Genomic DNA, 13,512 nt, shown 5'->3' with positions numbered 1-13,512 from the left:
CCCTTTTTTCTCAGCCCCCGCTTGACGAATCCCCCCGAGACTTTCAGGGTAGGAGCGGAGCGTAGCGCCCCACCTATTTTGAGAAATTCGCGAGGATTCGTCGACCGGCGCCAAAGTTATTCAAAATAGAATGTTGCGGATTTCCTATGGAAAAGGGGTCCTAACTATAACTACCTACTGGCGACCGCCAGTAGGTAATATATATATATATATATATATATATATATATATATATATATATATATATATATGTATATATATATATATATACATATATATATATTACCTACTGGCGGTCGCCAGTAGGTAGTTATAGTTAGGACCACGTTTCCATAGGAAAACCTCAACATTCTATTTTGAATAACTTTGGCGCCGGTCGACGAATCCTCGCAAATTTCTCAAAATAGGTGGGGCGCTACGCTCCGCTCCTACCCTGAAAGTCTCGGGGGGATTCGTCAAGCGGGGGCTGAGATAAAAGGGGGGTCCCAAAACGCGTTTTTCCCATGCATTTTTCCATAGGACCTTTAGAACGAGCTACAGCCCGAATGCTGAACAGAATTACTAGAAATTTGGCAGAGAGGTAGTCCCTAGGTCAAGGAAGTGCCTTTTGTAGGTTTGGTGTAAATCTGTTCAGTAGATTCTGAGAAAATAGCCTTTAAATCAATATATATATCTGAGCCCGCTTACGGTACGCTTACCGTACGCTTACCGTACGCTTACCGTAAGCTTACGGTGGCGTGCGCGAGCGCGATTCTGATTGGCTCTTAGATCTTAGTAAACATTCGAATCGGCCGAAACCAGGAAGCGGCGTCCGCCATTTTGTCTCTCGCACTGAGTGTTGTTTATCAAACATGATGGCCAAAAACATGTTACGGGGCTGTTTTGACAACTCCCTCCCACATAGTCATGTTGAGGGAGTCCCCAAACATCCCCCAAGAGCAAAAACGGTTTTATTTTTTTTTCGGCAATTTCGCGGGGTACGCTTACCGTACGCTTACCGTACGCTTACCGTAAGCTTACCGTACGCTTACGGTAAAAAAATAAAAATAAAAAAAACACTATCCACACTTACCCCACCCCCTGTGCTTTTGGTGGCCGCAGGCCACCAAATGTGCAGGGCTTATTAATAGAGAAAAAAAACGTAATTTTGGCAACATGAAATTATAAAATCGAAATAAAAAAAACACTATCCACATTGACCTCACCCCCTGTGCTTTTGGTGGCCGAAGGCCACCAAATGTACAGGGCTTATTAAAGTTGATAAAAACCGTGCACGGAACGAACTGCGTTAAGTGGGCGCGCACGCCACAAATGGCGTAAAGTAACTTAGCATTTAAAAAACCGTACAAATTCACTGAAAAAACCATAGGTTTCACACACGTTATAGTTAGGAAATAGCATTTAAAAAACCTTGCTAATTCACTGAAAAAACCATAGGTTTCACACATGTTATAGTTAGCTGGACATTTTACTGATAAAAAACCAATGAAATTCCCCCGTTATAGTTACTGTAGGCAACTATAACTCACGCGACCGTAATCCTCTGCTGATGACATATGTGTCTTTATGAAAAAAAAATATTTGTAATATATGTATAGCTAAAATTTAATGGAAGAAGATATGGGCAAATAAGTGTCTAAATACAGTATTAGCATCAGCAGAGGATTGCGGTCGCGTGAGTTATAGTTGCCTACAGTAACTATAACGGGGGAATTTCATTGGTTTTTTATCAGTAAAATGTCCAGCTAACTATAACATGTGTGAAACCTATGGTTTTTTCAGTGAACATATATATATATATATGTATAGTCACTAAGAAAAACAAAAGGGTATAGGGACATTATAGTTCGGTAATAGCATTTGAAAAACCTTAGAAATTCACAGAAAAAAACAAAGGTTACAGGAACATTATAGTTAGGAAAAGGAATAGAAAAACCACAGAAATACACTGAAAAATCCAAAGGTTACAGAGATGTTATAGTTAGCCTCAAGTTTCACTTGCACAAACCCAGAGTAATTCAGCAGTTAGCTAACTATAACATACACTCCCACAATCCCCTGCTTATGACCTCAAATATTACATCACTCTTGACATGGTCAGTGACATCGCTCATGACATCACTGATGACATCTCAAATGATATCACTGATGACATCATCCAGTGATCAGAGTGTTAAATATACATACAAAGGTGTATTGTTGAATCAGTGGGTGTATGATTGCCTGTATGGCTGATTTAGTTGGTGCATGACTGACTGTACAAGTCAGTTATTAGGTGGCTCAGTGAATGTATGGGTGAGAGACTAGATTGTGTTAATGTCTGTATCAGTCTGTCAGTTGGTGTTTAAGTGGATCTATGGGTTGGTGGTGAGTGGCTGTATTGATTATTGGTATCTCAGTTCTTGTATGGGAGTATGAGTGTTTGTGTGGCTGGGTGGGGATATGTGTGGCTGCCTGCATGGATGAGTGAGCGGGTGAGTCAGTGTCTGTATGGGGTAGTTAGCGCATCTGTGAGGGGCTGCATGGGTGACTGCATGTGTGTATGGCTATGTCAGTGAGTGAATGGATGCGTCAGGGGTAAATGGGTGAGTAACAGGCCAGGGCTTAGTTCACAGAGTTTTGCTACACAGAACTCCGCAAAGTTACAAAAGACTCACCGAAGTTCCGTGAGTGGCGGAGTGCAGTGCGAACTGCAGTTTGTGCTGGTATTCCTGCCGCTCAGGTAGAAATTCTACCCGAGCGGAAGCTCACACTCACAAACTTACCTTTCGCAATCTCAAACTTACCGTACGCAATCGCTACTCGGGAGTGGAGAAAAAACTCTGCTGCACATCGGTAAGCAGATTTTTCTGCACTACCAAAGCTCTACGGAGTGTGGAGTGCAGAAAACTCCGCAAACTCCGCGAACAGAGCGAAGTTCATGCCCAGGCCTAGTGAGTAACTGCATATGTGAAAGGCAATGTAGGGGAGTGTTGGAGTATATGAGTGACTATATATGTGTGAGTGAGTGATTTTGAGAGTGACTGAATGGGTGAGTGTGTGCCTTTGTCAGTGTCTTTTGTAGGTGAGTAAGTATGTGTTAATATCTGTATGAATAAGTGTGTGGGTGTATGTATAACTGTAAAGGTGAGTAAGTGGCTGCGTGATTCACACTATGTGTGAGAGATTATGCATGTGCATACCTCTATGGGAGACGGATAATATATGAGTGGCTGTATGGGTGTAAAAATGGATGTATCACTGGCTGTATTAGAGAGTGAGTTGGTGTATGAGTAGCTGTATGGGTGACTGAGTAGATGTGTGTGTAGACCTATGAATCATTGGGTGAGTGTGTAAGGACTGGTATGGATGTGTCAATGGTTTTGAGAATGGTAGTGTGGGAGTTGGAGTGGGTGTATGAAAGTTTATTTTGGGGTGTGAGTGGATGCATCAGAGATTCTATGGATGATGTTATCAGTGATGTCATTTGAGATGTCATCAGTGATGTCACCGAACATGTCATGAGTGATGTAATATGTGAGGTCATAAGCAGTGGACTGTGTGGGCACAATTATAGTTAGCTCAGCTAACTTTTAATGATGAATTTCTCTGGTTTTGTAGGAGTGAAACCTGCGGCTACCTATAATGTTGCTGTAACCTTTGTTTTTTTCAGTGAATTTCTAAGGTTTTTTAAATGCTAATTGCTAACTATATCATCCACATAACTTTAGTTTTTGTCAGTGAATTTCTATGGTTTTTTAACAAGTAGGTGCATCAGCAGAGTGGTGGAGAAAGGGGGCTGGGCCTTCGACTAGCTCTCAGGAATCTCACTGTATATGTGTAGGGCTGACAGGATGTACCAAGAAGGCTTCTTGGCCCCCAAGGTCCCTCAAGTGTAAAGTGGACTTCATCCTTGAACCCGTAGTGCTCTACGAGCCATGTTTTCAGAGTGGTGACGAAAGGGGGCATGGTCTCCGAAGACCACTTAGCAATCCCACAGTGTGGGGCTTACTGGAGATAACAGGAGGGGTAGTTGCCCCCCAAGGACATCCTTGGGGAGTAACTACCTCTCCTATTACCTCAAATAAGTCCCACACAACAGGATTTCTGAGACCTGATAGAAGGCCACGCCCCCTTTCTCTACTACTCTGCAAACACGCCTCATGGCACACTACTAGTAGGGTAATAAAGTCCCTTTGGGTATTGAGGGTCTTTGGGGTCCAAACACCCCTTCTGTTAACTCCAGCAAGTCCCATACAGTGGGTTTTCAAAATGATTTCAGTGGCCACGCCCCCTTTCGCTGCCACTCTGCCAACTGGCCTCCTGGTACACTACTAGTTGGGACATTAGGTCCCCTTGGCTCTTGAGGGCCCATGGGGGGGCAACTACTCCTCCTGTTACCTCTAGTAAGGCCCACACAGTGGAATTGCTGAGAAGTGGTCAGAGGCCACGCTCCGTTTCTCCACCACTCTGCAAATGCAGTGGCGCCTCCTCCGTTATGGCAGCGAAGCATCGCCCACTGTTTTTAAGCAATGCAACGTAAAGGAAACATAAAATTATAATAACTTTGAGTTATTATCATTTAGTATTTCTGTGCTGCTTAGCTGGTGGGCACAGCTGCTCTTTTCTCGGAGCAGGGCAGGGGATGAGTGCACATGACTGTTTGGCTGGTCATCTCGGGCCTCTCAAAACTGCCATGCACACTTTCTATGTTCTCCATGCAGGCTGCATTACCACCTGCGTGGAGAAAATGCCCAGGCCCTCATTCCCTGGCTCAGGAGCAAATCAAGATACTGAGACCTATCCCAATGCTGCATTGCAGCATTGTGATTGGTATGGGGAGCATGGCTGTGCTTCTTGTTCCTCGAGCCAAAATGACGAGAGCAGGAGCAGAGATGCAGGACTTGGCTCCAAGGTAAGTGTAAGTTTTACATTGCGCACAACCCCTACCCCGGCGCACCCTCCCCTCCCCTACCTACTATGCCCACATCGGGCCCACCACCCACACGCCATGCTGGCCACCACTGTAAAAAACCCACCTCCTGGAACACCACTCATTGGGGAAAGAAGTCCACTTTAGTCCTGAAGCCCTAAGGAAGCAGAGGGACCTCATCCTATCTAACTCTGCAGAGTCCCTTCAGTGCCAGGCTACCTGTGCGCATTTGAACACACAAGATGATGGACGGAATGTTGCACATTGGCAAAACATTCTCCCCCAGTCACAGATCTGGGTTTAATCCATCTTTATATTGCTCACCAAGCCACCCCAGTTCAGACATGGCCATATGCAAATCAGTCTTGACCCTGTGCCTCATGGGAACAGGCCATCCCGAACTGCCAAGCCATGACTTCCCTGGACTGGAATCAAGCATCCTAGGACCGATAGGGTGAACAGCAAAACACACAAGATGATGGATGGAATGTTGCACATTGGCAAAACATTCATCCCCAGTCACAGATCTGGCTTTAATCCATTGTTATTTTGCTCGCCACGCCACCCCAGTTCAGACATGGCCATATGCAAATCAGTCTTGACCCTGTGCCTCATGGGATCAGTCCAGCCTGAACTGCCAAGCCATGTCTTCCCTGGACCGGAATAAAGCATCCTAGGACCGGTTTCGGGGTTTCACCCCTCTTCAGCCAGGATAGCTTGACTCCAGTGGCGTAGTGAGCACGGGACCCACGCCTGGGCATTCCCTTCCCACATAGGGTGAACAGCAAAACACACAAGATGATGGACGGAATGTTGCACATTGGCAAAACATTCACCCCCAGTCACAGATCTGGGTTTAATCCATCGCTATTTTGCTCACCACGCCACCCGAGTTCAGACATGTCCATATGCAAATCAGTCTTGACCCTGTGCCTCATGGGAACAGTCCAGCCCGAACTGCCAAGCCATGTCTTCCCTGGACCAGAATCAAGCATCCTAGGACCGGTTTCGGGGTTTCACCCCTCTTCGGCCAGGATAGCTTGACTCCAGTGGCGTAGTGAGCACGGGAACCACGTCTGGGCATACCCTTCCCACATAGGGTGAACAGAAAAACATACAAGATGATGGACGGAATGTTGCACATTGGCAAAACTGGAATGGCATGGTGAGCAAAAAAATGATGGATTTAGGCCCAGATCTCTGTACTGGGGAGAATTTATGACATTGTTCTGCATTCTGTCCATCAACTGTTGTTTTTGCATTTGTCACCCCGAGTGGGACGGGTATGCTCAGACGTGAGTCCCGTGCTCTCCATGCCACTGGAATCAAGCTATCCTGGCTGAAGAGGGGTGAAACCCTGAAACCGGTCCTAGGATGCTTGGTTCCAGTCCAGGGAGGACCTGGCTTGGCAGTTCACTCTGAACTGTTCCCATGAGGCACAGGGTCAAGACTGATTTGCATATGGCCGGGTTCAAACTGGAATGGCACGGTGAGCAAAAAAACGATGGATTTAGGCCCAGATCTCTGTACTGAAGAGAATGTATGACATTGTTCTGCATTCTGTCCATCAACTGTTGTTTTTGCATTTGTCACCCCGAGTGGGACGGGTATGCTCAGACGTGAGTCCCGTGCTCTCCATGCCACTGGAATCAAGCTATCCTGGCTGAAGAGGGGTGAAGCCCCGAAACCGGTCCTAGGATGCTTGGTTCCAGTCCAGGGTGGACCTGGCTTGGCAGTTCGGGCTGGACAGTTCCCATGAGGCACTGGGTCAAGACTGATTTGCATATGGCTGGGTTCAATCTGGAGTGGCATGGTGAGCAAAAAAACGATGGATTTAGGCCCAGATCTCTGTACTGGGGAGAATGTATGACATTGTTCTGCATTCTGTCCATCAACTGTTGTTTTTACCTGTGCACAGTTACCAGGTTGCGCATGACTATTGGCTTACATGTACAGCCCTCACACGTGTGCACATATGTTTCCATGTAGCCAGCCAAGGGCCCCTTACTCTTTCAGCATTGCAGCAACTTTATCTTAATAGGAGATACTGGTGGTAAACACTTGCAGTCCTTTAAACATGTGATTACAATGGTAAGACAGCTGTTGTGAGGCTCACCTACAGTAAAAAGTCCAGGTGATCCAAAAACAAAAAATCCAGGTGGACTAAATGAGCAAAACCCATTGTGCTACAGATATGATATGGGAGATAATTACCAGCGCATGGTGAGGGTGTACCCTATGAACACACACAGTCTACATACTATAACAAAATGTGCCGCATTACAGCGCATAATTTGTATTTTTGTGCTGCATAATTTAGTCAACCCTCTTGCAAAATTTGGCCCTCCCTGTTGCATAATTCCATTTGCCGGGGACTGTATGCTTCTTGCAGTTATGCACGCTAAATTTATATTTACATAAAATGAGATGGAGAATGAGTTTGTTAGTTCATGCCATTCAGGATTGAAATTGTACTGACCACAATATGATAGCCTGTCAGGAATGAAATGGTACCTACCACAATCTGATACATTCTCTTGTGTTGCGGTTGCACAGTCAACTCCAGTTGTCGGAACCTCCATTATTTTTCCATAGCATCCCGATTTTGAGGTGTCACCTAGAGCGGGTAAACAAAAAAGATATTGCCTTACTCTTTTTACAAAATTCTGAATCTGCTCATGCTCATGAGCTGGCATATCTAGCTCCTTGTGACACATTTAAATTATACTGTACCTGTTTAATGCTATTACTATCAAATCTTCTGGGAACCTAGCACCAGTTGGGGTGAGTAACTTGAAACGTTGCCTTAGCAGCTCACAAAAGTGTGTGACCAAATCATGCAGCGTGTCCCACTGCGTTCCTCCACGTGCTCTCTACAGGTCCCATGACATTGTTCTCTTTCTTTCCACCTTCATTAGGGTGGCTAAATATATTCTGTTTTGTTCAACCTATACCCGGGCAAGGCAGTTGTGATTAGGACGTCATTGTCAACTTTTATATCTTGGAAGCACAACTTTATGGAACACAGGTGCGTGGGAGTAGTACACTCACTGTTTGACCATTGTGAGGTCTTCATTGGCGATACGGTATTTACTCTCTGTCGACTATTGAAGGACAAAAATAATGTATTCAATCTTGCACAAAATGTAAATTATAGCTTAGTACGTAGTGTATTGTACTTTTATGGGATACACTTATCAGGACAGTTTATGACTATAATAAGGGCAGGGACTGCTATACAAACGTTTATTTTCTGGAAACAATAAATGATAAAGTTGCTCACTAAGGTCCTCATTCTTTTCAGTCTCTTTTTACTGATTTGAGAAGAAATAGGAGATTCTACCTACATCGGTATTTCAAGTAATGCAGTGATTTCATATAACATTGCAGCAGAATTTGATCAATCAGACCCAGTGGAATGAATCCCTGCAAATTGACCCAGAAAGTGAGAAAAATATGCAAAAATAGGTGTGGTAGCAACGATTTCTAGTGTTATTCTTCTTCCCTAGGGGCTCTATAGGCGATTACTCATAAAAAGATCATATTGCATCTTGGAATTAATGATACCCATGGTGTCAATAATTTTGGTTGTGAAATGACCACATTGGAATTACTGATGTATTTGTGATGGGACCCTGAGGGTTACCCCTCCTTTGAAGCAAATCTCTCTCTTATCAAGGAATTCACAAAGAATTCAATACTACATCTGGGATCCTGAGATTGTTGTAGATGCCCAGGACTTGAGCACTCACATGCACATATATTTCTGCAACCAAAATGCACTAGCTATGACGTAAAGTCCTACTATGCCTGAAAATGTGTTTTAAACGTTTCACTATGGAGCAACTCATGCCATCTATCTATGTCTTTCAATTTTCAGGGTGCTCTCTTCCCATTCAAAAACTCATTTACTTCCACACTTCACTCAGATACGTTTTAAGGTATGGGCAAAGTGGGCTCTGGCCCAGGGCCCCAGCCTTTCAGGGTCTGATTCTGTTCTCTACAAGGCCCTGCCCTGGTGACCTTGAATGATTCTTAAACATAGATTGTTTTAAAGCCTTTTTTGCTTTAATATATAGATTAATATGAAGGCTGTGTGGGAGCTTATTACAGATATTTAAGCATAATGGAACATCCACAAAAATGTTCCTTTTAAATCAAAAGAGGACCTCGGGCGCAGAGAATATTTGCAATAAACCAGTAAGCTGATGCTATATTACAATATTGAAAACACACATCACTATCCATGAATATTAGATAGAAACTAATTTTGAATTTGGACCATTGTGTCTGTGCAATGTCAGTCAGCTGGACAAAGAGGGCCCCCAAAATCCTTAAGATGTCCCTGCCTTGACTAAATTAAATTTGTAGTTATTTACACCATGAGAAACTACCCACAATCCAAATATTTTGGAATTTGTGAATGTTTAACAACTTCTGTGCCTAACAAGGAATGCCAGTGACCAGTGTATTACGAAATTTGTTTTCACAGAAATTCCATCATACTAGTGAAATTTCTCTCTCATCACATGGCATTTTAAATAGAATTTGCAATGGCATATGTAAGGGTGGAATTTCAACATTACTGATTATGTTAATCAAGAATGGGATTTCGCTCTCATCAATGGCATTTTTTGTACATCTTAAATGTAGCTAGGTGTGCAAAAAAAATCGGAATTTAGCCCTCCATTAATAAATTGAAGCACCCCATGCTTATTATATTCTCAAGGCACTGCAGTCATTGACGTCATTTAGGAATCTCCAGGGTTCACTGTTGCGATGTCTTGGTTGCCCCTTGCTACCCCCAGCACTGCCTCTGAGACCCCTAGAATCAGAGGTGGCAAAATCAGTGCCAAGAACACAGGGGTGTTTTGCATTATCAGAATCGGGCCCTAACCTAGTTTTCTGCTCATTTTAATCACATTAATAGAGAATAATAATTTATTATCCAATATCAACCAAGCTTTATTCGACAGTTAAGTCATAAAAGCACATTTACAAACATTTAAATAAATTATCTAAAATAATTTAAAATCGCATTAAATCTTGAACAACCGTCAAACAAGCTATTTCTAAAACGAAGAAAGAAAGCGTAATTTGTGGTGCCAGCCCATATACACTTATATTACACAGGTATTAGCATGGTACAGCTTAGTGGTCACCCTCCTATGATTACCTTCATATAATAACTACATCAAGTAAATTCAACTAAATACAGTTTTTATTTTAGTTTTAGGGAGGGGAGGTTACAACGTACCTCAGAGCTTTTGACCTTATGCCCCAGGCCCACCCTAAGAATTTAGCCACAGCTATACAGATCAGGGGTGTTGAGTCTGTGCACAAGATGCGAAGAGCTATAGCATATCTTCTGATACCCAAAAGTCTGCAAATTGGTTTTATCCATGTTTCGCGGGGTGCTACATACATTGGACAGAAGAATAATATGTGGCCTACAGTTTCACATTCTTCTACACATGTGTAACATTTATCATTCTTGATCCCTTGCCCCCCCACCTGGAGGTAAATTCAGCAACGGGTAGGGTACCCACCCGTATCTGGAAACAAAGTTTTCGATCTAGAGTTTTCCTGATAATGTCCCAGTACTTCTCTAGGGAAGGGCAGGCTTTTAGATCTAAAAAAACGGCATGATAACTGGATGGAAAGACCTTGGGAGATTTCCGACTTATAAACCCATTCCCAATAAATTGTTTTCAACTTTTCTTTGGGTGGGAAGGTAGCATTTGCAGGATCTTTCCAAAGTTCAATCAAGCCTATTCTACCCAAGAGAGATTTAATCCCATGTAACCATTTTATTTTGTGGAACCTGTCAGATTCTATTATATCCACAAAGCCACTCCTATAATGGGCGAGTTCATCAGTACACCAGAGCCGACGCCAATAGAGGATTGGACGAAGCTTCACCAGATGTTCAAGTGGCTTTTTACCAAGGTCCAATAATAAAGGTTGCAATGGCGTGCTAGAAGGCAGATTTGTGATCTTGCTTAAGAACGCATTTTCTAATACCTTCAAGCTGTTCAGGTTACCAAAGCCCCAAAGCTCAGCCCCATAGAGGCAGGAGCTCAGGACCATCGCCCCATAAATTTCTAATACTGGAGAGACTGGCTTTGTGAAGGAAGTTTTAAATCTAGACAGGAGAACACCTGATTTTTGCTTGTGTTGTAGCATGGCACGATCTAATTGGCAGCCCCAACGCATATCTTTCTGTAGTGTTATGCCCAGGTATGTTAAATGAGGTAACCTCCTCCAAGGGTAGCTTGTTCATATACATTTTTCCTTTAAAGGATTTGTGGGCATTAAATGACATGAACTTCGTTTTTCCAGTATTCACCTCCAAGCCCCTCATTGTGCAAAATTCCTCAAAACACTCTAGAGACTTTTGTAGGCCACATGGGGTCTTGGAGATAATCAGTGTGTCATCCGCGAACATGAGGATAGGAATGCGTACTCCTGCCAGGACCAGCGCATCGGTGGGGGTCAGTGAGAGGTGACCGGCCACCCCGTTGACAAAGAGCGAGAACAGGGTCGGTGCCAAAACGCAACCGTGTCGCACGCCCCTGCCAACCGGAAAGTCCTCTGTCACCTCCCCCTTTCCCCCCACCTCACCCGGGCAGCATTTCCGTCATGTAGGCGGATAATCACAGTAAGAAGCTCAGTTGCAATACCCTTTTCCCTCAAAACCTGCCACAGCCTTTTACGTGGAACCAGGTCGAAAGCAGCTTTTAGGTCCACAAACACCGCATATAGGGCGCCATTCCCCAAGACCACCGTCTTCCAATATAGAATGACAAAGCGGAAAACTTGGTCAATTCTACTTGTCTGGGATCGAAACCCTGCCTGCATTGGGCTTAAAATGTCCCGGTCTTCTATCCATATTTGAATTTATGGAGGAACATACGGCCTTTTAGTTTATTATCCACTATTAGTGTAATAAAATGTAGAGCAGTAAGATCTTCATATTCACTGGCATCTTAGAGAACAATAATACAATGGTTTTAATGTTTGTTGTGTGCGTGCATATGGGTGAGAGTAAGTTTTGGTGGAAAAGCATGTATACGTGTGAGCATGTATGTTTGTATATGGGATCATGGATGTGTGTGTATGCATCAAAAAGAGTGAGTAGGTATAAGTGAGTCAGCAGGAGTGAGTGAAAGAGTGCAATTGAGTGACTGAGGGTGAGAATGAGTAAGTGAAAATTAATGAGTGCAAGTTAGTGCTAATGGTAGAATGAGTGTGAATAAGTGAATGTAAGTGAGCATGTGTTGTTATGCTTGCAGATCAGCTGTTGGACCTGACATCCTTCTTGGCTTATAGAAGCACTCTTGACAAAATGTTGGCAATGGAATACTGGAGGCAATACTTGCATATGTGATACCCTCGGAAAAGTGCTACTGCTAGCACTCTGTAGGTACATTTTATCAAGGAGCACTCATGAATAAATTCCAGCACTGGTCTCTTGGAAGAAATTCTTGACATAGTTGACACCTTTGGTAAATTGCTTGTGATGGCACATTGGAGGATATTCTTGGTATATGGGAAGACAACTGCAGAAAGGTCATGGGCCATCCATGACAAAATGTGGTCCTTGACATATTATCCATTACTTTTGACATAAAGGACCTCCATAGTGCAAGACAAGCAGTATTAGGAGAATACAATCCTGGCACTGGCATATTGTATGTAGTGTTTGGGGAAAATGTTGTTCCTAGCAATGGAGGTAATTTTTTACATAAGGGGTCACCCATAGGACATTTTAAAATCTAATTCGGTGAACTCATGAGGAGTCAGACCCAGTAGCTTGGCACACCTTGAAAGGACTTGAATATTTAGTAAGTGTTTTGTAGAGCCTATTGGCTTTTTAGCAGATGTGAAAATTATGCATTAACATGCACTAATAAAGCCAATATTCTTCAAAACTTTCTCTGAGAAGAGAAACCCCCACCTTTTGTTCTCCCCTGGAAGAATATATAATATTAATTATGTAACTTAAGCAATGTTAATTATTGTGATGTCATCAGGATTACGGATCTGTGACATCACTTCCTGGGATGATGCAGGGTCAAAGGTCATATGATGTAACTTCCTGTGACATCATTAAGGTCAAAGCGTATATGATGTTACTTCTGCTACCCCAGGCTTTTTAGTGAATCAACTTCCATGACTGCAGTTTATACACTATAACGTAGGAGGTGTTCACAGCACCAACAGCAATAATTTCAACCTATGCTAGCACTTGCATAGTGTAAGGTAAAGAATAGTCACAACATTAAATTGTTTCTCTAAGGCATGTAGTCAGCTGTAGTCATAGACAATAATGTATAAAATTAATTTCATTCTTCTTTACTTGGAAATGTATGGGTATTAGACCCAAATAAGAACCATGAATACAACTCTCTTGCTGAGATTTATCTTTTGTCATTTCGTCACTGTCCCAATATAGAAAGGGGAGACAAGTTGAATATAAGTGTGACCTGGAAGAGGATACAACAGTGTTAAATGAATACTCACTAGCTCCTTTTTCACAGCAAGATGAAAAACACCATAAAGCCATAGGAATTCTCAAACTAGTTGTTCACTCAGAG

The 13,512-nt window shown here is 43.1% G+C and overlaps 1 protein-coding gene across 1 annotated transcript in view; it reads right to left on the bottom strand.

Annotated features, from left to right (window-relative positions):
- Window positions 1-7,608, bottom strand: part of LOC146805516 (lysozyme g-like) — a 196,545-nt gene extending 188,937 nt beyond the window's left edge. The window contains exon 1 of the mRNA XM_085623804.1: window positions 7,431-7,608. Within this exon, the coding sequence (XP_085479930.1) occupies window positions 7,431-7,608 (178 nt within the window). The remainder of the gene's footprint in view (window positions 1-7,430) is intronic.
- Between the last annotated feature and the right edge of the window lie 5,904 nt (window positions 7,609-13,512).

Source organism: Triturus cristatus, chromosome 8 (genome assembly GCF_964204655.1).
Source record: "Triturus cristatus chromosome 8, aTriCri1.1, whole genome shotgun sequence".
NCBI lineage: Eukaryota > Metazoa > Chordata > Amphibia > Caudata > Salamandridae > Triturus > Triturus cristatus.
This window is presented reverse-complemented; position numbering and strand designations above follow the sequence as displayed.